At 46.4% G+C, this 27738-nt stretch overlaps 1 protein-coding gene across 2 annotated transcripts in view; it reads left to right on the top strand.

Annotated features, from left to right (window-relative positions):
* DPP6 (dipeptidyl peptidase like 6) overlaps nucleotides 1-27738 on the top strand; it is a 697605-nt gene that overhangs the window by 592348 nt on the left and 77519 nt on the right. For both annotated transcript variants that reach the window (XM_060248043.1, XM_060248044.1), the window contains exons 9-11: nucleotides 12957-13111; nucleotides 17877-17974; nucleotides 25468-25591. In XM_060248043.1, the coding sequence (XP_060104026.1) occupies nucleotides 12957-13111; nucleotides 17877-17974; nucleotides 25468-25591 (377 nt within the window). The remainder of the gene's footprint in view (nucleotides 1-12956; nucleotides 13112-17876; nucleotides 17975-25467; nucleotides 25592-27738) is intronic.

A 27738-nucleotide genomic window follows, 5' to 3' on the forward strand; every position in this document is an offset into this window, starting at 1 on the left:
GCTTTTTCTACAAAAAAGCCCTGGAGACACGTCAGACATGTCTGAGGAAGGGAGCTTTGACACTCGAACGTTTATGTGCTGAAACTCTTGTAGGTCTTTAAGGTGATCCTGGACTTACAGCTCTTCTACTATAGACTAACACAACCACTCTCTGAAACTATCTCCAAAGCAACAGGAGATTTGCTCGTGGACATAAATGTTTACTAATAGAAACCTGGTAGTAACCAGCAGCCTGCTTGAATGGGTTAGAGCCGGGTTTGAAACCGAAACAGACGCTTGCTTCCCAGTTTTCCTTCTCCCAACTGCGGGCAACACCCAGTAGCCATTGCAAGAGAAAAGAGGGAGAGCAGCCTATATCCGTTCCTCATTTACCAAGGGAGAGCTAGGTGTGTCACCACAGCAGGGGCTCTTTATTTGTGCTGGGAGGCTGGGTCTGCAAGAAGGCTCTTCTGTCACAACTTCCTGTATTGACTGGCAAAAGCAGAGTCCACTGCAGGCAGTAGGAGGCTTCGTTACGTGGAAAGATGGTAACATGCAGGGCTGGAATTCTAGCAGGAGCTTCTTTGCGTATTAGGACAGAATGTGGTGCTGAGGAGGTATTCAGAAGACCCACAAAGAACACAGCCCAACTTTTCTTCCATTGATAGTTATGCATATGAGCAGGGGTGGAATTCTAGCAGGAGCTCCTTTGCATATTAAGCCACACACCCCTGATGTAGCCAATCCTCCAAGAGCTTACAAGGCTCTTTTTTTTGGTAAGCTTTAGGAGAACTGGCTACATCAGGGGTGTGTGGCCTAATATGCAAAGGAGCTCCTGCTAGAATTCCACCCCTGGTATTATGGAAACCAGCCCTTAAAGCAATCAGTTCAGTTACCCTTATTGGCATTAAAGGAGAGATAAAAGAGAGGAAAGGAAAAAAAAATAGATGTACACACATATGCATACAAATAGGTAAAACATGCCAACATGAGTCAAGACAAAAGAACATTCTAAAAGGGTCTAAAATCTGTAAAAAAAAATAATTCAGAAGTCAGTCTGTCTAATACAAATTAAAATCACAATACATTACATTACTGTGTACAAGAAGAGCAACCTGCAAAAAACTTTGCCACAGCATCAGTTGTCTTTGTTATTTAATAGATACAGCAGTTTATATGAATCTGGAAGCTCTAAGACACTATCAAGGATTAACGATAAAATGCTGCGCCGAATATTAACATAATAACAGCATTCTAATAACACATGAGACACCGTTTCAGTGGACCCGCTCGCGCAAGGACATAGTCTGTTAGCAAAAGGGGTACTGTTAAATCTCCCTGTTAAAATCGCTGAAGGGAGAGCATTGAACCTAGCAAGAGTAAAGATTCTGCATAACGCTGGTGTCCGAAGTTGGTAAAAGCAGCTAGCAGGAAGGCGCACAGGTGGGCAAGATCTCATCTTTGGCAGTTTCAGTCCCTTGAGCCTTATGCAGCTGGCATTGGCCCTTTGTGATGATGATTGCTGCTGATTTGGACCAGCTACTAGCCAGGAAGAGATTCAGTTTGGATCAGTATTTTGGAAGACTTTTTCCTACGATTCTTGAGGCCAGCTAACATAAGATTCAGTAGACCCACCCCCCATGTGTACAGAGGCTTCCTAGCTAAAGCAGGTGTTCGTTCTGATGGTTGCCACAGGCACCTGGAGAACCTCCACGAAAACCATGGCTGCTCCTGCTACCATTCACCTACTCACACTCCCAGGAGGCGCCTGGTGGCATCATGGGGGCAGCACAGAAGATGCACAAAGAAGAGTGAAGGCTCGCAAAGAAGAGTGAAACGAAGCTCTTGTGTGAACGGACCCTAGTGCTCCCCTCACCCTGACAATCACTTGCCCAACCTCGTCTACTTTGCCTCCTCCGTCGTGCAGCACAACAAACTTATCTTCCAGTCTTCAGACTGCAACGAGGGAACAGGAGAGCTTCACTCCGTTCCAATGCAGAGCTGATGGCTTTCCTGTCCCCCGGCACGAATACTTAAAGTCATCTGGCATTGAGTTCTCTATCCAATTTAAGCTCTCATTACGAGCCCTTAGAACGTGACAACTTCATGGTGAAATAGGCATCTGGTACTGCAAAGTCATCGACAAAAAACTTCCCTCTCTCAAAGGAAATTAAAACTGTTGTAAATTCAGTATATCAACACTGTGACATCTGCGCTATAAGGACTAGGACTACCTAGCTCAGTGCGGCATGTTCTGTCTGACAGATGTCCTGCAGAGTCTTGAGCAGAGGTCTTTTCTTGTTCTACTGCCTGAGATTCTTAAAAAGTACCAGATGTCTTGGACTGAAACTTCTGCAGGCAATTTGTAGCCACTGACTTACCTGTGGCTGCAGGTCTGGAGAAGCTCCCAGTGAATGAAGGGTTCTTCGAGCAACTGCAGTGTGGCTTCTGCCAGCACACAGCAGTTTTGGGGGCCTCCACACTTCCAGGTGGCTCTAGGGTTGCTGGCCGATCGAAGGACATGTTGGTCTCCTCCTTCTACTTGGGCTGGGAGAAGGCCTGGGTGAGCATCAGCTGCTGTCTAGCCCCACCAGGGCCAGCCCTTCCACTTGGCAAATTAGGCATTTGCCTAGGGCACTGGGCTGCGGGGTGCTGCATTGGATGCTCTCCCCCTCCCGGTGCCCTAGGCAAAAACCCTGGCTTGCACGCCAGCCAGAATTGAAAGGGAGTGGAGTGGAGCCACCCAGCCATTGTGCTCTGGTTGCCTTTGCTCCGAGGTGGGCGAAGCCAGCTGGGGTGCAACTGCAACTGGAGTCAGAAGGGAGGCAAAGGAAGCCAGCTGCCCAGGTGCTCTCCCCGTCCTACTTCGCTGTGAGCCCCTCCCCGGGGAGCAGAAGGGGGTGAGACACTGCCATAGAGGCAGTGGGGGGTTTGCCGAGGGTGCCACACACCCTAGGGCCAGCCCTGAGCCCCCCACCTTCTCTATCTAAAGCCCGTCAGCGAGTGTCCAGTCTGCTCAATTTCATTGGACACACCTCCCTCCTTCCCTCCCTCTTTGTTTTGGTTCTGTTGTGTCATTTCAGTTGCTTTTGTCATAGCTTTATGGTGGTTTCAGGCATTGGGTCAGGTCCATTTTTGGGGAGGCTGCTCTTGCATGCCTGTCCCCACAAGTAGAGACCCCCTTGTGGCCAACTCAGGGGCATTCCCAACTCAAGGACAGTTGCTTAGCTCCACTCCTGGGTGGCAAGAGTTCTACGCAGGGGGTTGTGCCTTTGTGGGGCCACCTGCTTGTCATTCCTGGTTCCCGCAGCACATGGAATGGGGATGGGGTTTCATTGACCCACAGTTAGGTGGCTTGTTGTTCGGATCCCACCTTATGCTGCACCCAAAGCCCTGAAGGCTGTAATCAATAAAGCTGCAGCCTGTTTTGCTCCTATCCTTTGTCTGGGTGTTTGCTTTTATAATTCCTGTCTCCTTCTTCACTCAGTGCCCCTAGCTGCCCTTTGGAACGGAAATACAGGCAGAGCATCTGAGAATATAACAGCCCTTCTGGACTAAACCAAGGATCCATTAAGACCAGACTTCTGGTCTAAATTATTCAATTATGTGTGGTGTGAAGAAAGCAGATGGAGAGGGAACCTTTCCCACAGCGCTAGAATGCGGTGGCACTCCATGAAGCCACTGAGCAAGAGTTTCAAGAGTGATGAAAGGGAGCGCTTTGTTACTCAGTGAGCAGTTAAATTTTAAGATTCATCGTTAGTGGATGTCCATTAGCATAGATGACTTTTAAAGGGATTTAGGCAGATTCATGGAAGGCAGGTCTATCTGTGGCTTCTAGCCATGATGACTAAAGAGAGACAGGCCGAGGTCAGACGCACATAAACTGACGAGATGGGCATGGATGAAAGCCAGATGCATGTTGGATTTTATGCGGTTGTCCAAACATCAGCATCTGGCAATGGTCGTTGGCTCGTTCATGTCCCGAATTGCCACGACTGAGACGCGGACTTCTTTGATAGTCCATTAAATCCGGAATAAGAATGCTTCTGATGACTCCCGCGCGTACTTTCTATGTTTGAACGCTCCATTGTAGCCAACTTGTCGCAAGTGCACATCCGCTTCCCTGCGAGAGCCCACTCCAAATGATATCATTGCGCCAGCAATTGTTGACTCAGCCTTCTAACCTTCCAAGGTCAGTAAAATATGTACCCAGCTTGCTGGGGGGGGGGGGGGAGTATAGATGACTGGGGAAGGCAATGGCAAATGACCCTGTAAAAGGTCTGCCATGAAAACTTTGTGAAAGTAGTGTCACCCCAGAATCGAAAATGACTGGTGCTTGCACAGGGGACCTTTCCAAAATGGGGAGGCAGATCTCCCACCTTTGCTGTCTCCCTGCCAGGGGAGGAAGATGACCCACCTTTGCCGTCTCCCCACCAGGCAGAGAGACAGCAAAGAGAGTTGCCGTGCTCCCCCCCTCTATTTAAACACCACAGCGGGGTGTTTAAATGGGGGGGGAGGAAGATCACCCACCTTTGCTATCTCCCCGCCAGGTGGAGAGACAGCAAAGAGAGTTGCTGTGCTCCCCCCCCATTTAAACACCACGGCGGGGTGTTTAAATGGGGGGGGAGGTAGATCATCCACCTTTGCTGTCTCCTCGCCAGGCGGAGAGACAGCAAAGAGAGTTGCTGTGCTCCCCCCCCATTTAAACACCACGGCGGGGTGTTTAAATGGGGGGGGAGGTAGATCATCCACCTTTGCTGTCTCCTCGCCAGGCGGAGAGACAGCAAAGAGAGTTGCTGTGCTCCCCCCCCATTTAAACACCACGGTGGGGTGTTTAAATGGGGGGCAGGAAGATCCCCCACCTTTGCTGTCTCCCCGCCAGGCAAAGAGACAGCAAAGAGAGTTGCCGTGCTCCTCCCCATTTAAACACCACGTCGGGGTGTTTAAATGGGGGGGGGGAAGGAAGATCACCCACCTTTGCTGTCTCCCCACCAGGCAGAGAGACAGCAAAGAGAGTTGCCGTGCTCCCCCCCCCCCGATTTAAACACCACGGCGGGGTGTTTAAATGGGGGGGAGGAAGATCACCCACTTTTGCTGTCTCCCCACCAGGCGGAGAGACAGCAAAGAGAGCTCCTGGGCTTCCCCTTCCTTCCTGGGTGTTTAAATGGAGGGGGGCAGATCGCCCACCTTTTCTGGCACCTTTAAAAAAAAAAGAAAGCCAAGCACAATATCCCACGTACTGCGCTTGCGCGAATGTGGAATGCCATCTCAAAAAATGAGGTCCGCTTGAGACCTCTGAACATCCAGCGACAGGACCAACGCTGCTTAGAACTGAAGGATGAGGGATGTCTGATCAGGAAATTCGTTGTAAAAAAGCTGCGGGGTATAATAGCGACGGGTTAGGGATGGATTTAATGGTGAGTGTGACCGCGACCACAGTTTGGTTGTAGTGGTTAAGTGCACTTATCTGGGAGAACCAGGCTTGATTCCCCACTCCTCCACATGCACTTGCTGTTGGGTCAACCACAGTTCTCTCAGAGCTGTTCTCTCAAGAGCAGTTCTCTGAGAACTCTCTCACCCCACCTACCTCACAGGGTGCCTTGTGGGGAGAGGAAGGGAAGGAGATTGTAAGCTGCTCTGAGACTCAAAGTGAAGGGCAGGGTATAAATGCATTCTCCTCAAAGGAACCTCCACGTTCAGAGGCAGTGAACCTCTGAATACCAGTGCCAGGAGGCGACATCAAGGGAAGGTCTTGACCTGTAGGCCGTGTTGTTGTCACACCAGGGTAACTGGTTGGCCATTGTGTGGTAGACTAGGCAGGCTGCTGGTCTGATGCAGGGGGCAGCTCTTACATTCCTTTTCTTGGTTCTAGCACTGGCCAGAGAGATGTTTCTGGAAAGGCCCCAACTCATGCATGAAGCCCTCCCCTGCTCTTTGTGCTCCAGCAACTGATACTTTGAGAGCTACGCTGCATCTATGTGTGGGGGTTTACTTTGAACTAGCATGGTTAATATGAGTTGGCAATTTCCAGGAATTTGTCTTTAAAAAAAAGATATTAGCAACCAATGTTCCCTCTAAGCCGCAGAGTCTTGTGAGCAGAAATTCTACTTTGTGAGCTACTGGCATTAAAGTTGTGAGCTACTGCATAACTTAGTGTGCTCTGGGGTCCTCCTTCCTGAGCTAAGACAAAAATGTATGAGCTGGAGGCTAAAAATCTGTGAGCTAGCTCACATTAACTCAATTTAGAGGGGACACTCTTAGCAACCTGCATTACATCTTGTAACAGCGATCTGTTCAGTTAGAAGGGTTTTCTTTTCTGTACTGTATCTATGCCAGCTGATTTCAGGAGGTAATTTCAGGAGAGTTTTCATAAGGGGGGGGAGTGGTATCCCTTAAGTGGGATCCCCAAGATGGGGGGGGGGAGTTTTATCATATTCTCCCATAGTTGTCATCTCTCTGAACTATAATAAAAACCTTAGTCTTCAGTTGGCTGCCATTTGGCTACACCTTTTGCCAGTTCTGCAGAAACTTTCTGAGATAATTGAACCCAAACAGTGTGCATTATTCCAGATGTGACCATCCCTCCACATATTAAAGCATATTACTGAACGTTCATTTTCAACCCTTTCCTAATACTCTCAACCGCAAATTTTATTTTTTTTACTGCTATTCACACTGAGTTGACATTTTCCTCCAGCTGTCCGTCAGAAGCCCAAGATCCTTCCCAGATAGTCACCGCTAGTTCAAACCCCCACTGGGACATATGTGAAGTTGAGCTTTTCTTTGTTCCGTTGTGCATCACATTGAATCTCATTTGGGATTGCCAATGCACCTTGTTATTTTATTCAGTTATTTAGGAAATGTTAATGTCACCTTTCTGCACGCATGTGCGCTCAAAGCTGGTTGAAAGAATAGCATAGATAAAACTACAGTACGGAAATTAGCATTAAAGCTAAAAAGATAATAAAACAGATAAAACTTGGGGATGGATGAAACCCAATCTGGAGATGTTCTCTTTGCATTCAGCTTGGGTTTTCACCATTCTGAATAATTTGGTACAAACCTGACCACCTCATTGTTCGTCCCTGACCCAAGGTCCTTTATGAATATTAAAAAGCAGCTGTCCCAATAGAAATCCTTAGGGAATCCTACTCCCCCCCACTTATGAAAACTATCATTGATTTCCCACTTACCCTACACCGCTCTGACGTTCCTCTTTTCAGCGCAGTGTCCTTCCAATTTCCTACTATCTGCCCTGGAGCTACAGCAAAGATTAGCGTTTTTGCACAGCAAAGAGAAACTGGTTTTTAGCAGTTTCTCTTTGCTGCACAAAAATGCCGATGCAAGCTGAAGCCCTGGGGCAGATAGTGGGAAATCAGAAGGAGACCGCGCTGAAAAGCGGAACGTCAGAGCGGCATAGGGTGAGTGCGAAATTGGCCTCTGTGTGCCCACTCTCTGCTTGCTGTTTTTTAATCCTTTACCAGACTACAAGCGGACCTGCTTGTTACCCCATGACGAGAACCAAATATATATAATGTCTAGAGGTTTATCCCTAATGTCCTGTTTGGTAGATTTTTTTTTTTTTTAAGGTTCAGGAGAGACAGTGTGCGATTGCAATAAAAAAGGCCAATGCCATGCTGGGAATTATTAGGAAGGGAATTGAAAACAAATCAGCCAGTATCATAATGCCCCTGTATAAATCGATGGTGCAGCCTCATTTGGAATATTGTGTACAATTCTGGTCACCGCACCTCAAAAAAGATATTATAGCATTGGAAAAAATGCAGAAAAGGGCAACTAGAATGATTAAAGGGTTGGGACACTTTCCCTATGAAGAAAGGTTAAAACACTTGGGACTTTTTAGCTTGGAGTAACGTCGACTGAGGGGTGACATGATAGAGGTTTACAAGATTATGCATGGGATAGAGGAGGTAGAGAAGTGTAGATGACTGGGAAGGCAATGGCAAACCACCCCATAAAAAGTCTGCTGTGAGAACAACGTTATAAAGTTTTATCATATTCTCCCCAGAGTCAGAAACGACTGATGCTTGCACAGGGGACTACCTTTACCTTTTTAATCCCATAAATATAGCCATTCCAGGGTGAGAGGAAATAGCATTAACTATAAGGAGTAGATGTGCCTTGAATACAGGAATTCTATGCAACTGATTCCATATGTGTAGAAATACCTAGGATGGAGGAAAATAACATTGACTAGGTCCTGATGTTTACTGGGAGCAAGGAACAACAGGTGCATCAGCTTTCCTCATTTCCAACCTTGGAGACAGCGGAAGTCTTGATAAGCATGTGAACTCTTAGCTCTAAGAGACCATGAAAACCAATGTTGAACATGAACATAGGGAGTCTTACATGGAAAGCCCTAACCTAGCTAATGTTTTCCCAGCCAAAATCAGTAAGAGTTTTGCATCCCTCTGAAGTGTGACGGAAATGCAATTACCCATCGCTTCGCACTAACATTAAACTTGGGCTTGCTGCCAGGTGTCGGTGTGGAACTTGTAAGGGAGAAAGACGTCGAGGTGTGTCGTGTGTCTTTTAGCTAGAGAAAATTCTCTGAGGGTGTTCATTAATTGGCGTTGTATCGTGTAGGTTTTTGGTTACCATTCAGATCATACTTCCCAGAATGTTCACAACATAATTGAGCTGGGCAAATCTTTTACTTGTTTTGCTGGCATATAATATCAATACTAATGAGACCCACACACACACACACACACACACAAAATGCACCATCCTTCTATCCCAGAATAACAGTCTGCAATGGATTGAAAGCCTCTGGGCTGGTCAACACAAGGGGAATCCCGTTCGTATTCAACACAAAGGCGGTTTCTCTGCAGTGTTCCCTTGAAAGAAAGATAATGATTTTACATTATCAGAAATTTTGATTATAGGGCGCTTTCACACATGATGAATAATGCATTTTCAATCCACTTCAGCAACTATTTGCAAGTGGATTTTGCCATTTCGCACAGTAAAATCCAGTTGTAAAGTGGACTGAAAGTACGTTATTTCGTGTGCGTGAAAGCATTAATAAAATCTGCGCTCTAGACCAGGGGTGCCGGGCCATGGCCTGCTAGCAACCGGTTGCAGAGTGAGCCAGAGGCACTGCACCACCCGCAGCTGCCCAAGACCTGGGTGGATGAAAGAGGCAGTGTGGCCTTGCTCCGAGGCAGAGAGGCAGCCTTAGAGCAAGGCAGAGCAGCCCCACCACCCCTTCCACCTGTTCAGGACCCGATCAGCTGACCGGTGGGGGTCTTTAAATAGGGGGGAGGCAGATTGGCCTTCTGTCGCCTGGCCACCTAGTGGGAAGACAGCAGAAACCCCAGTGCTGCCCCCCCCCCACCAGTCCATAGAATAATTGTCTTCCACAAAACCGGTCCCTGGTGCCAAAAAGGTTGGGGACTGCTAGACTGGGCAGAAGGCATTTAGGTGCTAGGCAACCAACATGGCACTATGTCCTGAGCTCATTGGATCAAACATTCTTGCATGAACTCCAACTCTGTCTTCTCCATTGCTTCACTCTTCCAGCTGCACAAGCCAACTGTCCCCTGTTGGAGTCCTGGCTGTCCTTCCACTCCTTTTAGTGAATCCTGATTCCCTGCCGTTAGTGGGTCACTGTTCTCATCCGCACCTTGGCCAAGTTTTGCTGGATGTTGTTGTTGCAAATCACAGTGCTATGAACCCCAGCTCAGCAAACTTGGGTGGCACAGATCTTGAAGGTTGGCTATGCACCAAGTGCCCTTGAAGAAACCATCAGGGCTGGAGATACAGCTCTCCTTGTTATCTATCAGCTACTTAGCAGCTGTTTAGAGAGCCTGTACTGACCTGAGTGGCCCAGGCTGGCCAGATCTCATCAGATCTCAGAATCTAAGCAAGGCTGGCCCTGGTTTAGTACTTGTATTCAGAAGTTGTTTTGTAGAAAAATAGGTGGCAAAGCTCATTAGCATAACTCAGCATATGCCACCGCCCCCCCCCCAGCCAAAAGCAACCCGACACAAGAAAGGAGAGCCCCAGATGAGTGAGGCCTGCTTGGACTGACTAGAGATCCAGCCAGCCTGAGCAGGCTTCACTCACCTGGGGCTCTCTTTGGCCACACCCCTCCAGTCAAAAGGCCAGCAAGCCACCCACTGCCCAAAATCACATAAAGAAGTGGAGAAAGGGTGGCGTGGGCTTCTCCAGGGGTTAATGAAGGCTGCTGGGAGTGTGGCGAAGCTCTTGGTGGCTGTCTGTCTGTCTGCCTGCTCTCCAAATCCAGGGATTGTTATGCAGCTGCACCTACTATTCAAAGGACAAGATAGGTGGAGAAAAGTGTGTATATGGGGTGTAATAAAGGTTCGGGAGCTGTGCTCCTGTGAGTTCCTGCTGAATTCAAGACCTGGTTGTATGGGAGACCACCAAGAAAGTCCAAGGTTGTCACACAGAGGCAGGCAATGGCAAGCCACCTCTGTTTGTCTCTTGCCCTGAAAACCCTATGAGGTTGCCATAGTCTGGCTACAACTTGATAGCGCTTCCCACCGCCACCACCACTGAATAGAAAAATGAGAACAATAAGGATGATGATTTGGATTAATTTGGTTGACTGGAGAACAGAACGAGAGGATACCACTGCGACCAGGACAAGGGAGAGGCCGCAAGGGAGGAGGAATCTGGAGTTGCAGCTGATAGTGAGGAGAGGAAAGGGGAAGAATGGGATTTCTCCTCCCCAATGATATGTAATATAAATGTACGGGGAGTCATCAATGTTCCCTCTAAGCTGCAGAGGCTTGTGAGCAGAAAGTTTACTTTGTGAGCTACTGGCATTAAAGTTGTGAGCTGTTGCATAAATTATTGTGCTCTGGGGGTCATCCTTCCTGAGCTAAGACAAAAATGTGTAAGCTGGAGGCTAAAAATCTGTGAGCTAGTTCACACTGACTCAACTTAGAGGAAACACTGGTGGACATGTATCCCACCTCCCAGTTTCTGTGCCACTGATGTCCTGGGCATTGCTTCTGAGAGTTCCTCTTCTGGAATTAGTCACGTGTACAATTCTTTTTTTTTTTTTTAACTTACTTTGCATTGGAATCCGTTGAAATCTATTCCACGAAACGTCATGTGCCTTCCAAGTTCTGTCTTAAGCATCTCATGTGACCCTCTCATGAAGTGCTTCATTAAGCCCAAGAGGTCTGAGGAAGATGTTTGCAGAAGAACATAGTTCCTAATTAATGCTGAAGTGTCAAGGACCTGCCAGCCCTCTCTTTATTAGTCATTGAGTTGTTCCTGGTGTGAAAGCCAAAAGCAAATGCACAAGCCACAAAATATAATCAGCAACAGCCCATCACTGCACTCCCAAAATTTTCCTTGTGCTGTTGAGTCAACTAAACTGGGACACAAAAGCAATCTTTAAAAAAAAAAAAAACAACCTCAGTTGTCACCTTTAATACATTTAATGTTTACCTTAGGAAATCAAATAATCTCTGTTTGGGAAATCAGCAAAGCTGTCATGTGTGATCGCCTACAAGGTGACTTCTAGATTCTGAAATCGAGTTTGTTATGGAAAAAGTAGGACTGCAAGTCTAACAATTACCGTGGTCCCTAGAATAGCTGCACCGAATGTTTTTTCTGACGAGCTAATAAAGAACTGGCCGAATGGACATTGCACGACAATGCATATATCTACAACCCCACCATCTATGGACTGAGTGTACCGACACTTTTGCGAAAGTGCATTTATGAAAACAAAAAAAGAAGAGTCAGATAAAACTAGCTACCCTGTCTTGTGACGCCAGAAACTTCCCCCAAGAGATGAGATCCTTTCATCTATTCTGTAAACAGGGAATCTTTGTCAGGCATCATTAAAACTCACATCTTTTGGGATAGGTTTAGTTGCTATAAGAACAGCCCTTCTGGAGCAGACCAGTGATCCATCCTGTTTCATACCAAAAGCCAAATGGTTTTCCTGGAGGGCCAACAAGCAGGGCATTGAAGCCGAGGTCTTCTGCTGATGCTGCCTGCTATTTTGAAGGTTTGCTGCCTATGGATACAGAGGGTTCCCCTTGCTAACTGTGGCCGATAGCTATTGGATCCTCTGTGAACCTGTCTAACCCCATTTTAAAACTGATGCTATATCAGATGCAGAAGATTCTTGTGTTTTTTTTATGTTGGTAAAGCCCTGCAGTAACACGTGCCCTTTAATACCTCTGCAGTCAATAACTTCTTGCATTGTGGTTGTTTATGCTGATCCATTATCCTCTTATCTTGGATGGTACTTTTGTAAAAAATAAACCTTAAAACCAGGTTAAATGCCATGTTCTTAAGGGAACTACCCTGCTGCATCACAACAATTCTCCCTGCGGACCAGCATCATGGTTCCATAGCAGCCAGACAGACAAGTATGAAAGTATGGTATAGTGCAGGGGGTGGCCAGACTGCAGCTCAGGAGCCACATGCGGCTCTTCTGCACATATTGTGTGACTCTCAAAGCCCCCACTGCCCCATCGGCCAGCTTGGAGGAGGCATTTCTCTCTCTAAATTACAAGCCAGCCGGCAGCTTGGAGAACTCATTTTTAAGTTAAAGTTGCTTTCTTTCCACCTCTCCCTTCCTCGTCCCTTCCCATCTGTTTGCTTTCCTTCCTTCCTTCCTTCCTTCCTTGCAGCTTTCAAACATCTGACGTTCACATCTTGCGGCTTTCAAACATCTGATATTTATTCTGTGTGGCTCTTACATTAAGCAAGTTTGGCCACCCCTGGTATAGTGGTTAAGGCAACTCACAGGCTGATCTCAAGAACGAGTGGAAGGGACCATATACATTGTCCTCTGCTCTTCTGTTTCTTGGCTACCCCAAAACTGGAGGATTTAAATTAAATTAAAGGTGCTGCTGGACTCGAACTTTATTCTGCTGCTTTAGACCAACCCGGCTACCAACCTGAATCTAAACTCTAAGATGTAACCAATCTTCTTTTCCTCTTCCTTCTTTATCCAGAGGAAATTCTGAAGACCCATATTGCGCACTGGTGGTCTCCAGATGGCACAAGGTTAGCGTACGCAACCATCAATGACTCCAGAGTCCCCACTATGGAGATCCCCATGTACACCAATGATCTTTACCCTAAAGTGAAAACATACCATTATCCAAAGGTAAGATGGAAGCAAGTCAACAGATTAACATCCAGGATGTTGTTGTTGTTGTTGTTGTTTTGGTTGTTACGTTCCCTTGATAACAAGTAGCTTCCCTTATATGAGCATATGAAGCTGCCTTATACTGAATCAGACCCTGGGTCCATCAAAATCAGTATTGTTTACTCAGACTGGCAGCAGCTCTCCAGGGTCTCAAGCTGAGGTTTTTCACGCCTACTTGCCTGGACCATTTCTAGTTGGAGATGCCGGGGCTTGAAACTGGGGCCTTCTGCTTACCAAGCAGATGCTCTACCACTGAGCCACGGTCCCTCCCTGAATATTATGGATATTTGTTCCCTTGAGAACAAATAGCTTCACATGTACTAGATAACCCAGGCTAGCCTGATTTTGTCTAGCCTGATCTCACCAGATCTCAGAAGCTCAGCAGAGTCAGCCCTCGTTAGTACTTGGAGGGGAGACAACCAAGGAAGCCCAGGGTTGCTGTGGTTGCTATGCAGAGTCACGCAATGGCAAACAGCTTCTATACATTTCTTGCCATGAAAACTGTATGGGATGGCCATAAGTCAGCTGTGACTTGATGGCAAAAACCATAAAACAATCTCTTTTAAATGATTCTAATCATCTTAGAGCTGTGTTACACCTTTTCTGACAGATGTTTCCCCCCTCCCCCCATTAAGGTTTACTTTGGTCCCCTAATGGTAGATTAGTACTGTAACTAATAGCTGGGAGCTTCAACTTGGTCAGGGACAGTTTCTACTCATGGCTTACCAAAATGATGTCCACCCAAGTGGCTTTCATGCTGAAGACGGAAAACATATGAGCAGGCCTCAGATTCAGTGGGAGCTCACAGGAGCACAGCTCCTGAACCTTTCTGAGAGTTCCACCTCCTCCTTCTGAGAGTTCCACCTCCTTGTCCATTGAATAGTAGGTGCAGCTGCATAACAATCCCTGGATGAGCTCCACCACCTCTTTTTCTACAAAATGACCCCTGCATATGAGCATCGAAAACAGGGATGCAATCCTTTCTGTCAGAACTTCGGTGGCCTCTTGATGTTCTAACACTGGCTTTGTCACCAGCAGATTTGCTTTGCCATTTAAAGTGGTGCTAAAATGTAAATTAATCTGTTGTTCAACCAGCAGCTTCCTACAGGTGCTTTATGTTCAGGGGCGGGAAACATAGCCCACATCCTTAGTTGCATCTTGAGCTTCAATCCTTGAGCTGACCATAACAAATTTTTGCTGTGGCAGCACCTAAGCAGAGTTACACTCGTAGAATCATAGAGTTAGAAGAGACATCCAGGGTCATCTATTCCAACCCCCTGCACAATGCAGGAAACTCACAAATACTCCTCCCCTGCCCCCACATACACCAGCATGACTCCTGTTCCATTCTCAAAAAATGGGGAAAAGCCTCTAGGGTCCCTGGCCAGACAGGCCTGGAGAAAATGGCTTTCTGACCCCAAAGTGGCAATCAGCATTTCTCTGGGCGTTTATAATATTTATAAAGATGTTGAACAAAATAGGACTCAGAAATGATCCTTGAGGCTTCTCTAAGCTAGGAGAATGAACTATTTAAGGTCATGCATGCTTCTCCCGGTATCACCCCTTGTTTGCTAGCAGATCTCTCCAAAATGGACTCAGACCTGTTCAGAGTCTGGGGCTACCTCTGCTGGCAATCAAGGGGTACTACCAGGAGGAGCCCAGAACACCTACATGCATGGCCTTAAATAGTTCATTCTCCTAGCTTAGAAAAGCCTCAAGGATCAGTTCTGAGTCCTATCAAGGGGTACTACCAGGAGGAGCTCAGAACACTTATGTGCATGACCTTAAATAGTTCATTCTCCTAGCTTAGAGAAGGGGGGCAATGCCCCATAGTGAATAGTCCTGATTGGAAGGGATACCTGATCCTGATCCTATGGATTGGTTCCCAGGGTGGACCAATGAAGTCCGGGATTCTGTTTCCACGTGACAATTTGGAGCCCAGATGCTAACTACCTGTGCAACACCTCTAGGAAACTTTAGCAACACAAAAAGGAGGAAAGGAAGAACGATGGCCAGTTAGCAGCTGGTCTTGATGCTGGGCATTGACTTGTTGAGTTCCTGGCACCACTGGTGCGGCCTCCTTTCATCTGTGCCAGCGGTTGTCTATATGCATAGACGTGATTGTAGTTGTGTATATGATGTGGCTGCTTTACAGTAATGGTGACTGAGAAGAAGATGTGTTGACCTTTTCCACCCTCCCTCTGAAAATGACTTTTCCTTTGTCTTCCTAGCTTTCTCTGTGTAGTGAAGCCTGGTCAGGGATGAGGGATGACTGGGACTTCCTGCCTGTTACTGTATGAACATATGAAGCTGCCTTCTACTGAGTCAGACCCTTGGTCCATCAAAGACAGTATTGTCTGCTCAGACTGGCAGTGGCTCTCCAGGGTCTCAAGCTGAGGTTTCTCACGCCTATTTGCCTGGACCCTTTTTAGTTGGAGATGCCGGGGATTGAACCTGGGACCTTCTGCTTACCAAGCAGATGCTCTACCACTGAATCACCATCCCTCCCCTATGTTTGAAATGTGCATTCAGAGCCTTATGCATGACTCTGTGTTAGTCAAACCACTAGGAGTTGAAACATAGCCCATTACAGATGGCTTCCCATAGTGCACAGTCCTCAGTAGGTACTTATGGGGGATTTTGGGGAGACCACGGCCTGTTGCTCACAGACTCATCTATTGACTTCAGTGGACCTAAAGGCGGGGTGGGTAACTCTGCTGTCCAGATCAAATCAAGCCTAACCTGTCCCTAGGAGCTAAAATGACTCAAGTGAGGCTGTTGGACTTTGGTCACATTATGAGTAGATGTGACTCAATGGAAAAGACAATCATGCTAGGAAAAGAGGAAGACCCAACATGAGACAGATTGACTCAGTCAAGAAGAAGAAGAAGAAGAAGATATTGGATTTATATCCCGCCCTCCACTCCAAAGAGTCTCAGAGCGGCTCACAATCTCCTTTACCTTCCTCCCCCACAACAGACACTCTGTGAGGTGGGTGGGGCTGGAGAGGGCTCTCACAGCAGCTGCCCTTTCAAGGACAACCTCTGTCAAAGCTATGGCTGACCCAAGGCCATGCCAGCAGGTGCAAGTGGAGGAGTGGGGAATCAAACCCGGTTCTCCCAGATAAGAGTCCGCACACTTAACCACTACACCAAACTGGCTCTCCGTGGCCCTCAGTCCACAAGACCAGAGCGAGGCCTCTAATGATAGGAGGTTTTGGAAGTAATTAATTCATAGGGTCACCATAAGTTGGAAAGGAATTTGACAGCACTTAACACAATTCTGCTTAGGTTGACACCATAATGTAAGTATGCACACACAAGTATACCCATTCAGCCTTTCTCAAAGAAGCGTGTCCCTTGGAGTACGCCAAGACTTAAAGCAAAGCAAGAGAACGTATGGTCAACCATTATTCTTCAGCCTTAAGCATGTGCAGATCTTTTAGCACCAAAACACTGAGCCAGCTATCTAAGTGCAAGATGTTAACTTCCACAGTATCTCAGCATTTCTGCTTTGGAGGAAAGCACTTCTTTTTTGTTACGCTTGTATACCGTAGTGGTTAGAGTGTCGCCCTAGGACTTGGGAAACCCAGATTTAATTCTCCATGCTACATTGAAGCCCACCAGATGACCTTGGAAGCCAGTCACTCTCTTTCAGCCTAGTCTCCTTCACTAGGTTGTTGTGAGGATAACATGAAGGAGGACAAGTCAAGTATGTTGTCTTGAGCTTCTTCTTAGAACCACAGAGTTAGAAGGGACCTCCAGGGTCATCCAGTCCAGCCTGCTGCACAATGAAGGAGATTCACAAATGCCCTCCCCCCCCCACACACACACACCAGCATGACCTCCGTTCCATGCCCAGAAGATGGCAAAAAACCTCCAGGATCCCTGGCCAAACTGGCCTGGAGAAAATTGCTTCCTGACCCCAAAGTGTTGATCAGCATTTTCTGGGTATGTAAAAACAGGCCATGAGAACTAAGCACTGATGCAACCCTTCCTGCCCTGTCTTCTTCTTAATGGACTGGATGGGCCATTGACTTGATCCAACATGGCTTCTCTTACATTCTTATGTTCTTATGATATTCCTATGTTTTTACAGAATCAACATTGCTGTCAGATGGCCATCTAGCATCTGCTTTAAAACCCCCCAAAGAGAACCCACCACAAGGAAGCCTGTTCCAGTTAAGAACCACTCTGTCAGGAAGTTCTTCCTAATGTTTAGTCAAAAATTCTTCTGATTTAATTTCAACCTGTTGGGTCTGGTCAAGCGTCCTGGGGCAACAGAAAAATGCTCTGCACCATCCTCTGTATAATAGCCCTTCAAGTACTTGAAGATGGTTATATCACCTCTCAGACGTCTCCTCTCCAGGCTAAACATACTCAGCTCCTTCGACCTTTCCTCATAGGACTTAGTCTCCATACTGGAAGGGTAGGATAGTGATGTTCTAGACAGCCACTAGCAAATCTGCATCAGTCACGTAGCAGATAGGAGGATTATATCTCTCCAGCGTTTGTCCGGTTCTGATCCATATGCAGTCAGTCACGGCCCTTGCTGGCAGAACAATAGAATTAAAGTTGATGGGAGTCTACTTTCTTCAGCACTGGGCAATTCTAGTTGTGAACAGAATGCGTCCTTTTGTTGCTTGTAATTCATTATAATATCACATAATTACATGTTATTTAAAGAGCAACGTTTAGTGATCCCATCTTCCTTTTCCTTTCAGGTTGGAACAGAAAATCCAAGCATTTCCTTGCATGTCATTGGTTTGAACGGACCTCCCCATGACTTGGAAATGACTCCTCCAGACGATCCAAGAATGAGGTTTGTTGCGAGTAATAATATACTAGAAACAGTCAAGGGCCAGTGTGGTGCAATGGGGACCCAGGTTCAAATCCCTCCTCTGCCACAAAGCTCACATAGTGACCTTGGGCTAGTTAGAGCAGTTCCTCAGTGGAACAGGCTTCCTCAGGAGGTGGTGGGCTCTCCTTCCTTGGAGGTTTTTAAACAGAGGCTAGATGGCCATCTGACAGCAATGAGGATCCTGTGAGTTTAGGGGGAGGTATTTGTGAGGCATTGTGCAGGGGGTTGGACTAGATGACCCTGAAGGTCCCTTCCAACTCTGTGATTCTGTAGTCTCTCTCTCTCTCTCTCTCTCAGCCTTAGCTGCCACACAGGGTGAGTCTGAGGATAAAATGAAGGAGAGGGAACTGATGTATGCCACATTGAGCTCCTTGAAAGAAGAGCAGGATAAAAAAATATACTAAAGAAATAATTAAATAAAAGGTCTCATTGAACCAATTGGGGTATGCTTCTGCATACCCATGCACAAGACTGTGCTTTGAGCCCATAAGGTGCCACCCACGCAACAAAGTGTTGTGTGGCTACAAACTCACCCCCTTGCTCCTCTGGAGTATACAACTCTCAGCCGGTAAACTGCTGTTGTCAGACTCGTTCGCCCGCATCCCTGCCGTTCCGCAAATAACTTTTACGGTGTTGTCATAAAGCGTGGTCTCTGCACTGTAACCCTGCGAATACCCCCGATTCAGCATTTATCTCGATCTTAAACTGCGGTCCTGAGTGAGCCTCGTTTGGAAATGAGTTATTTTGAAAGCAGTGGGATTTCATGTCAGCGCACCGTTATGTAAATAGTGCTTATGTTCTTCAGAACCACCGATTAACTAAAAGCTTTGGATGTTCGCCAGAGCAGTTGAATCAATGAGTTTGTGCTGCGTAGTGTGTCCCACATATTGCTAAGTTTAATTATCCACACTCAGCCAAGTATATTATAGGTATCAAATTTAATGTAACGCATTCAAAGCTCACCTTGACATCCACTGAGCTAAGCTTCGGTATTCGAGGCAAATATGTAGGCACAGCGTGGAACTGTTTATAAAGCCAGGGTCACTAGAAGCCAGACGGCATCTCAGGAAGCAAAGGCGGGGGGCTGTGGCTTAGCGGAAGAGCCTCTGCTTTGCACAATGAAGGTCGCAGGTTCAATGCCAGCGTCTCTACTTAAAAGGGCCTTGTAGATAAAGGTGTGAAAGACCTGAGACCTTGAAGAGATGTTGCCAGTTTGAGTAGACAATACAGGCCTGGGTGACACGAGTCAGTATAAAGCAGATGGATGTGTGTTCATGTTTTTTTCATAAGCCCACGTCCTTCTAAAGCAGGGGTGGCCAAACTGTGGCTCAGGAGCCACATGTGGCTCTTTCACACATATTGTGTGACTCTCAAAGCCCCCACTGCCCTGTCAGCTGTCTTTAAATCACTTCTTCAAGCCAAACCAGCCAGCAGCTTGGAGAATGCATTTAAAGTTGCTTTCTTTCAATCTCTCGCTCCCCCATCTATTTTCCTTCCTTCCTTCCTGCTCTCCACCTTCTGACATTCATGTCTTACGGCTCTTAAACATCTGACATTTATTCTACGTGGCTCTTACATTAAGCAAGTTTGGCCATCCCCGCTCCACAGGGTCAGCATTGACAGCCTGAATTATTGTGGAAGTTGGAAAGCTGGCAAAAATCACATGAAAAAGGACCGGGGAGAAAAAACCTGTAAGGCTCCGTGTATAAATTACTTCTTCAATATATGTCTTGTTGGAATTTCAGCTGTCTTTATTAATGTAAAAGAAAATCTTTAATAGTTGGCAGGGACTGATTCTTTCATGTACCATCAGTGATTCATGGGTACAGAATGGTCAAGAATCCAAGCCCCAGTGACAATTTCATTCACAGGATAAGTTCTTTCCCATCACAGTTGGCGATCTTGTGAATTCTTCCCTCTATTGCATTAATAAAGATGGCTGAAATTCCAACAAGACATATATTGCAGAGGTAATTTATACACAGAGCCTTACATGGGGTTTTCCCCAGTTATTTTGGAAGTCGGCAGACAGTCTTCTGCAAGAAGGCATGAAGTCCTCTCTCTGACATGGAACAACTCTTCTTCCTGGGTACCCTCTTCACAGTAGCCGTCCAGCCTCAGTTTCCCACAAGTCACGCAGCATGAGGAAGCAATGCTTCACGGACTCTTGGACTCATGCAGACCCTTGTGCATTTTCCTCTCACATATTCTCCATGCTGCATTCTGAACTCCTGGCTGCTGTGGGGATTACAACACAACCATTTACTGATGTGATCAACTGGGCAAAACTCCTGGCTGCTGTGGGGATTACAACACAACCATTTACTGATGTGATCAACTGGGCAAAACTTAGCAGGCCCTGCATTGTGTGCTTCTGTTGGTTTCGATGCCTCACCCAATCCATTCAAGCCTGAGCTACCCAATCAGTTATTTGGCGGGCAGCAGACTGAGAAGCAGGGGCAGATTGGCCTTTATCACCATTGGGATGGCCCACAGTGGGCTGATGGTGTCCCCCCCACCCCACCCATCCATCACTTGGGCCAGGCCAACCCAGCAACAGGAGCCACAGGGCTCCTCTCAGAGCAGCTTACAATCTCCTTTATCTTCCTCCCCCACAAAAGACACACTTTGAGGTAGGTGGGGCTGAGAGAGCTCTCACAGAAGTTGCCCTTTCAAGGACAACTCAGCAGGAGCTATGGCTGACCCAAGGCCATTCCAGCAGGTGGAGGAGTGGGGGAATCAAACCCTGTTCTCCCAGATAAGAGTCCGCGCACTTAACCACTACACCAAACTGGAACAGGTGGCATACCTGCTTGGAGAGACATAATACCTTGAACGTGTTCAGGGGAAGAAGCGAGATGAGTCAGCAGCAGTGCCGGGATGGAATTCTAGCAGGAGCTCCTTTGCATATTAGGCCACACACCCCTGATGTAGCCAATCCTCCAAGAGCTTACAAAAAAGAGCTGTGTAAGCTCTTGGAGGATTGGCTACATCAGGGGTTGTGGCCTAATATGCAAAGGAGCTCCCGCTAGAATTCCACCCCTGATGCTGCAGTGCTAAATCTGAAGGAGAGAGGTTTCGTTTTCACATCCATCCTCCAACAAGAATCATTCTCAACCCCCTCCCCTCCTTTGTCTGCCTTACAGCTGCTTTGAATCATTGAAGGTGAAAAGCTACAATCATTTGCCCTGCTCGATTATTTATTTTGTCTGCAGCCGAGAGTTTTTCATTATCTGCTCATTTTGGCTTTTATTTTATCACTCTGGTGAAATAGGCTTGTGTTGATCTATGGTGCAGAGCGAGCACCAAGTTATTGAAGTAGCTGAATTTTGAGCCCACAATTATGTTTTCCCTGTCTGCAAATGCTACTCATGAAGCCGTTGAACTCTGTAATTCAACCCCACCCTGAAACGGAATTCATGAGTCTAAATATTGCCGGGAACCACAAAATTAATCTCCAGCTTGTTGTTTTGCGGGATAATTAGATCATCTTCATTCGCGGAGTCTTTCCTCCTCTGTATCAGCAGAAACCCCTTTCCAGAACCACATGACTTTTCTTTGGTGACACAGCACATTAATTCCAATGAGAGCCAGCCACCACTACTTATACATATTTCATAGCAAACAAACTAACTCGTAAAAATTTTATGGACTGCGCGCTGTGAAAAGTCATTGCGTTATAATTCAAAGGTGCCATTGACGCTGTGTATTGTTCCGCTTGGATGTGATAACATTGCAGGATTTGTCCAGACTCACAATGACAGCGCTTGTTCATTATGAAATTGTTTGTCCTTTTCTTGGTTCTGGGTGGGGGGAAATGGCACATTCTTTACTTTAAACATTAAAAATATAATTCCAGGCAAGCTCCTTATTCCCTGCCACATAATATGGGAGGGTAAGCAGCATGGTGGCTCAGTGGTAGAGCATCTGCTTGGTAAGCAGAAGGTCCCAGGTTCAATCCCCGGCAACTCCAACTCAAAAGGGTCCAGGCAAGGAGGCATGAAAAACCTCAACTTGAGACCCTGGAGAGCTGCTGCCAGTCTGAGTAGACAATACTGACTTTGATGGACTGAGGGTCTGATTCAGCAGCTTCATATGTTCATATGGTATAGCCTGATTTTGTCACATTTCAGAAGCTAAGCAGAGTCTGTACTCGGAAGGCAAATAGATGGGGGAGAGGGGAGGGAAGGAAAGCACTTGGCTTGGAAATTAAGCCACCAGCTAGCTTGGCTTGGAGAAGGGATTTAAAGAGATAAATACCTTCTCTAAGCTGGCCATCAGGGCAGTGTGGGCTTCAAGCACCACACAATATGTGTGAAAGAGCCACATGTGACTCCCAAGCCACAGTTTGGCCACCCCTGGGTTAGAGCAATGCTAGATTTGGAGCTGGCTGTAGGTCCCAATTGTCATACTCTGCTTCAGAGGCCTTTGAGCTGAGTACATTGTAATACTTTCTCTGCTAAATGCCTTGTTTTCCCCACTCCCAGAAGTAGCAGTAATGTGATGCATGAATCAGTTTACATCTTAAATGTGCAGAAGCATATCTCCAGTGAGGTTAAAGAGGAGTCATAAACAAAACCATCCTCTGGTAGAATGAAAAAGCCCCCCCCCCCCAAAAAAATGTATATTATTCATTGCAATTCTATATGTAGCATGAACTGATTTGCAGAGAATTTCCCCAGACCAATGAGAAGCATGACCTGCAAGGCTTTTTTGGTAACAGGAGCTCCTTTTCAGATTAGGCCACACCTTCCCTGATGTAGCCAATCCTCCTGGAGCTTACAGTAGGCCCTGTACGAAGAGCCCTGTAAGCTCTTGGAGGATTGGCTACATCAGAGGGGGCGTGGCCTAACAGGCAAAGGAGTTCCTGCTACAAAAAAAGTCCTGACCTGGAAGCTTTTATGAAATTCAGGACCTGATGTGGCCTCTTGCTACAAAGATGCTTCTTGTTGATCTGTTTACCAGAATTAGGCCCTACTTTGGCTAGAGTTTGATTGTGGTGCATGGACACAATTCCGCCTAATATCAATAGCATTCTTGGCACATGGATTACAAGTAGGGTCCCCAACACTGCAAAGGCAATGCTGGGAGTTTGGGGGCGGGGTGCCTGAGGAGGTGAAGATTGAGGAGAATGAGATCTCACTATTGGGCAACACTTGAGGAATTCCCCATAATCTATAATAAAGACCGTAGAGACTATGGGAAATTCCTAGACTGTCACTATGGAGGCCATTTCCTTCTCCTACTCCTTAGTTTCTTGAGCCAGTTTGGTGTAGTGGTTAAGTGTGTGGACTCTTATCTGGGAGAACCGGGTTTGATTCCCCACTCCTCCACTTGCACCTGCTGGAATGGCCTTGGGTCAGCCAAGCTATCCCAGGAGTTCTCCTTGAAAGGGCAGCTGCTGTAAGAGCCCTCTCAGCCCCACCTATCTCACAGGGTGTCTGTTGTGGGGGGAGAAGACATAGGAGATTGTAAGCCACTCTGAGTCTCTGATTCAGAGAGAAGGGCGGGGTATAAATCTACAATTCTTCTTTTTGAGGGTGGGCAATTATGGCCAAGGTCAGGGAATTACCTTCCGGGCTCAGAACTGGAAAGCATAGTTACTAGTTTGGTTCACTTCCGACACTGAAGAATTCCATCAGTTGGTTAGAAGCTGGTGGCAGCTGACATGAATGAGGAGCTGTACCTTCAACAAATATCTTGGTAAAAGTTTTCTGTCATTTATTCCTTCCCTGAAAACTGTCCTTCTGCTATCCTAAGCTGTACCCACTTTTCATTTGTTAACTTACTTCCTTCCTTCCTTCCTTCCTTCCTTCCTTCCTTCCTTCCTCTTCCTTCCTTCCTTCCTCCTTCCTTCCTTCCTTCCTTCCTTCCTTCCTTCCTTCCTTCCTTCCTTCCTTCCTTCCTTCCTTCCTTCCTTCCTTCCTTCCTTCCTCTGTGATGAAGGGTTTGAGCCTTTGGGGACAGAACTCCATCATTCCAGAGTCTTTCCCATTGCTTGACTAGGACTCAATATTAAACAGCAGGGGTACAAAAAACCAGAAGCTGCTTTCATGCATATGATTTTACATCCTCACACTTTAAACCAGCAGGGGAGATAATGAATGTCAAAGTATTTCCTGTAGTTGTTTTGTTGCTGCTGCTGTTAATTTAGTTAGTTTAAAAAAAAAACAAAACCTCATAAGTGCTGTAGAAAGAGTAGAATTTATCTATCTTGAAAACTTACATGCCGCCTCTTCATAGTGTTCTTTAGGGTGGCTGACAAAGTAAAAACAATACAATAAAATCCTCACCACTGTAACGTTATCAATATTAAAGCAAACCAGCAATGTAAAAACAGCATCAAATAACACTCAGCAGCCTAGTCCTGCCCTGGATAGCCCAGGCAAGCCTGATCTCGTCAGATCTCAGAAGCTAAGCAGGGTCGACCCTGGCAAGTACTTGGATGGGAGACCTCCTTGGAATGCCTAGTCGAGAGGACAAGGGCAGCTCTGTTCAGCCACCTCTGAATATCCTCTAGACCCACAGTAGGCTTCAGTCTGCAGAGGTCACCATGCCTTCCAGGTACACACAAAAATAAATAAATAAACAAATAAATAAATAAATATTCAGCAGCCTATAATGATATCTGTAAACCAGTCCTCTTTTAAGAAGAATAGATGGATGTCTGCCATATTGTCTAATTAACATGACCACAATATGTTTTATTTAGATATTTATGCCCAGGGGTCGTTTTGTAGAAAAATAGGTGGTGGAGCTCATCCAGGGATTGTTATGCAGCTGCATCTACTATTCAATGGACAAGGTGGGGAGGAGGAGGGGGAACTCTCAGAAAGGTTCAGGAGTTGCGCTCCCGTGAGCTCCTGCTGAATCCAAGGCCTGCTTGTTCCACACTTTTCTCCCTCCATGGGACCCCAAAACCACTCCAGTTTATACTCACAACAACGACGAGGTTAGGCTGAGAGAGAGAGATTGGCCCAGGATCACCCAGTGGGCTCCTACGGCAGAGCAGAGATTCAAACCTGGGTCTCGCTGATCTTAGTGCAATGCTCTGACCACTATGCCACACTGGAAGGAAGGCAGAGAGAAGCAACAAGAAGTGGAGATATAAATAAATAAATAAATAAATGAGCTGCTATTATATGATGCTGCATTGGGAGGTCTGTAATGAACATCTCGATAAATGCTGTAAGAGAGTTCCAAGATGGGAGGCGGCAAATCCTGTTTCACCTGTCCCAGGTATGCCCAGGTGGGAGGGTTTCTTTTTCTGCACAGACCTACAACCGCCCTCTAGTGGCTGTTCCAGATATTGGCTCTTTCCCATGAAACTGGTTCTCCTTCCTACTGCAGTCCATGTGAAAGACAAAACTTGCGATGCTATTTTCTCTCTGATTGATTGTGCGTCCACACCTGCAGCACTTCAGTGACACGTGTGTGTGTGTGTGTGTGTTTAGAGACTACTATATCACCATGGTGAAATGGGCTACCAGTACCAAAGTGGCAGTAAACTGGCTCAACCGAGCACAGAACGTCTCCATCCTGACTCTCTGCGACGCAACCACCGGCGTCTGCACAAAGGTAAGCTGTGCATCTAAACGCTGATCCCTCTTTTCCTTTTTCCAGCATTTGCAGTTCTGTCCCCAGGTTTGGGTGGATTTTAAATCTGAAAATGACACATCACAAGGAAAACTCATTGTATGTTAGGTAAAGGTGCTTGATGTGGAATTAAGCATTATTTATTCAATTCAATTCAAAGACCTTTATTGGCGTATCTACAGTCAGAAGCAAATGAAGCCTTGTAACATAGCAATAAGGTCTAGGGAAACTTAAGTGCATTTAAAAGCAGAGCTGTCGGAAATCTGAAAATTCCTAAGAGACTTAGCAGCATATAAAGCATTGACCCAAAGGAATCAGATCTAGGATTCCATACAGATAAGTACAGTAAAGGACATTGCTATCTAAAAATTTTGAACTTTAAGGACTGCTATAAGAAATCTGGCAACAGCATCAGTGATCTCAGGGACCAGAGCATTTAAAAGAAATTGACATTTCAAACTTAGTATTCAGATACCTTTTGGGATAGACCCCAAGTTAAGAGCAGTTTTTATCAGACAAATTATGAGTGTCCCTAAATGAGTGCCTTATTTTACAATTTGCATTATTTATTTATTTATTTACGTCGCCTTTCTCATTTGGACTCAAGGTGGGTGACGCCCAGTGAGTTAATACAATTGACAGGATGGGGTATTCAGTAAACAGTGCAATAGGATTAGAGTTGCAGAACCAACCGGAAGTCTATAAAGCAGAACTGAAGCAAAAAAGTCTAAGCGCAACCGGGGCTTTTTTTTGTAGCAGGAACTCCTTTGCATATTAGTCCACACATCCCTGATGTACCCAACTTTCCAAGCGCTTACAGGCCTCTTCTTAGAGCGCCTACTGTAAGCTCATTGAGGAGTAATTACATCCAGGGGGGGTGTAACCTAATATGCAAAGACGTTACTGCTACAAAAAAAGCACTGAGCATGACACATCAAATGATGCAACAGTGACATAGCTGGATCCTCGTTTCAGTAAGCTAAACACAGTTGTATAGACCACGGCCCCTAATATTTTATCTAAGTAATTTCTGCGGCCTCATCTCATCCTAAACTAGGGTTGCCAAGTCCAATTCAAGAAATATCTGGGGACTTTGAGGGTGGAGCCAGGAGCAAGGGTGTGACAAGCATAATTGGACTCCAAAAGGAGTTCTGGTCATCACATTTAAAGGGGCTGCACACCCTTTAAATGGAAATAATGAAGGATAAGGGCACCTTCTTTTGGGGCTCATAGAATTGGACCCCCTTGTCCAATCTTTTTGAAACTTGGGGGGTATTTTGGGGAGAGGCACTGGATTCTATGCTGCAAATGTGGTGCCTCCACCTCAAAAACAGCCCCCCCCCAGAGCCCCAGATACACATGGATCAATTCTCCATTATTTTCTATGTGTGTAAGACTCCATAGGGAATAACAGAGTTCCTAGCAGACATTTCCCTCCCCTCCCCCTGCTTTCCAATGACCATGAAGCGGAGGGAGGGCCTCCAAACTGGGGGATCCCCTGCCCCCACCTGGGAATTGGCAACCCTATCCTAAACATATTTGCTAATGAGCAAGTCCCCAGGGGTTCTGTGGGGCTGACTCTCCCAGGAAGCACACAGAGGACTTCCTTTAGCCTCTATTCACGGGGATGCTGAACTCACCTGTTTGAAATCAAGGGATCTTCTGAAATTCCTTAACTAAACGGTACCCAAGATTTCCATCCCAGGAGTCCATTGTGAGGTTTTCAAGCAGTATCTCTTAGTCTGGAGCAAGTTGCTTTGTGAGCTTTTAGACCAAAAAAAGGAGGATGTCATTGTTAAAAATGAAGTTATTGTGTCATGTGCCTGGGAAAAGGGCAGAGGGGCCTGCTCCGCCCTCGCCAAGCAAGACAAAGGCCCAGGGAAATGGGGCAACGTAACATTCACTGAACTGAAATGGCCTCTTTCGACACATCACGCAGATAATGGCTGTGCTGTTGGCTCACTCGCTTGTTTACCTGAGAGCAAAATCAAGAGGATGGACGACCTGCCTTGCAGTTGTCTTCCCATAAAGCGGACTCAGACAGGCTCTTCTGTGCTTGCTCATCCACTGGTGAAATCGAGTCAGACAACTTTCTGCCCTGTTGAGCAGAATTTAACAGTTGTAAAGTA

Source organism: Heteronotia binoei, chromosome 10, assembly GCF_032191835.1.
Source record: "Heteronotia binoei isolate CCM8104 ecotype False Entrance Well chromosome 10, APGP_CSIRO_Hbin_v1, whole genome shotgun sequence".
Classification (NCBI taxonomy): domain Eukaryota; kingdom Metazoa; phylum Chordata; class Lepidosauria; order Squamata; family Gekkonidae; genus Heteronotia; species Heteronotia binoei.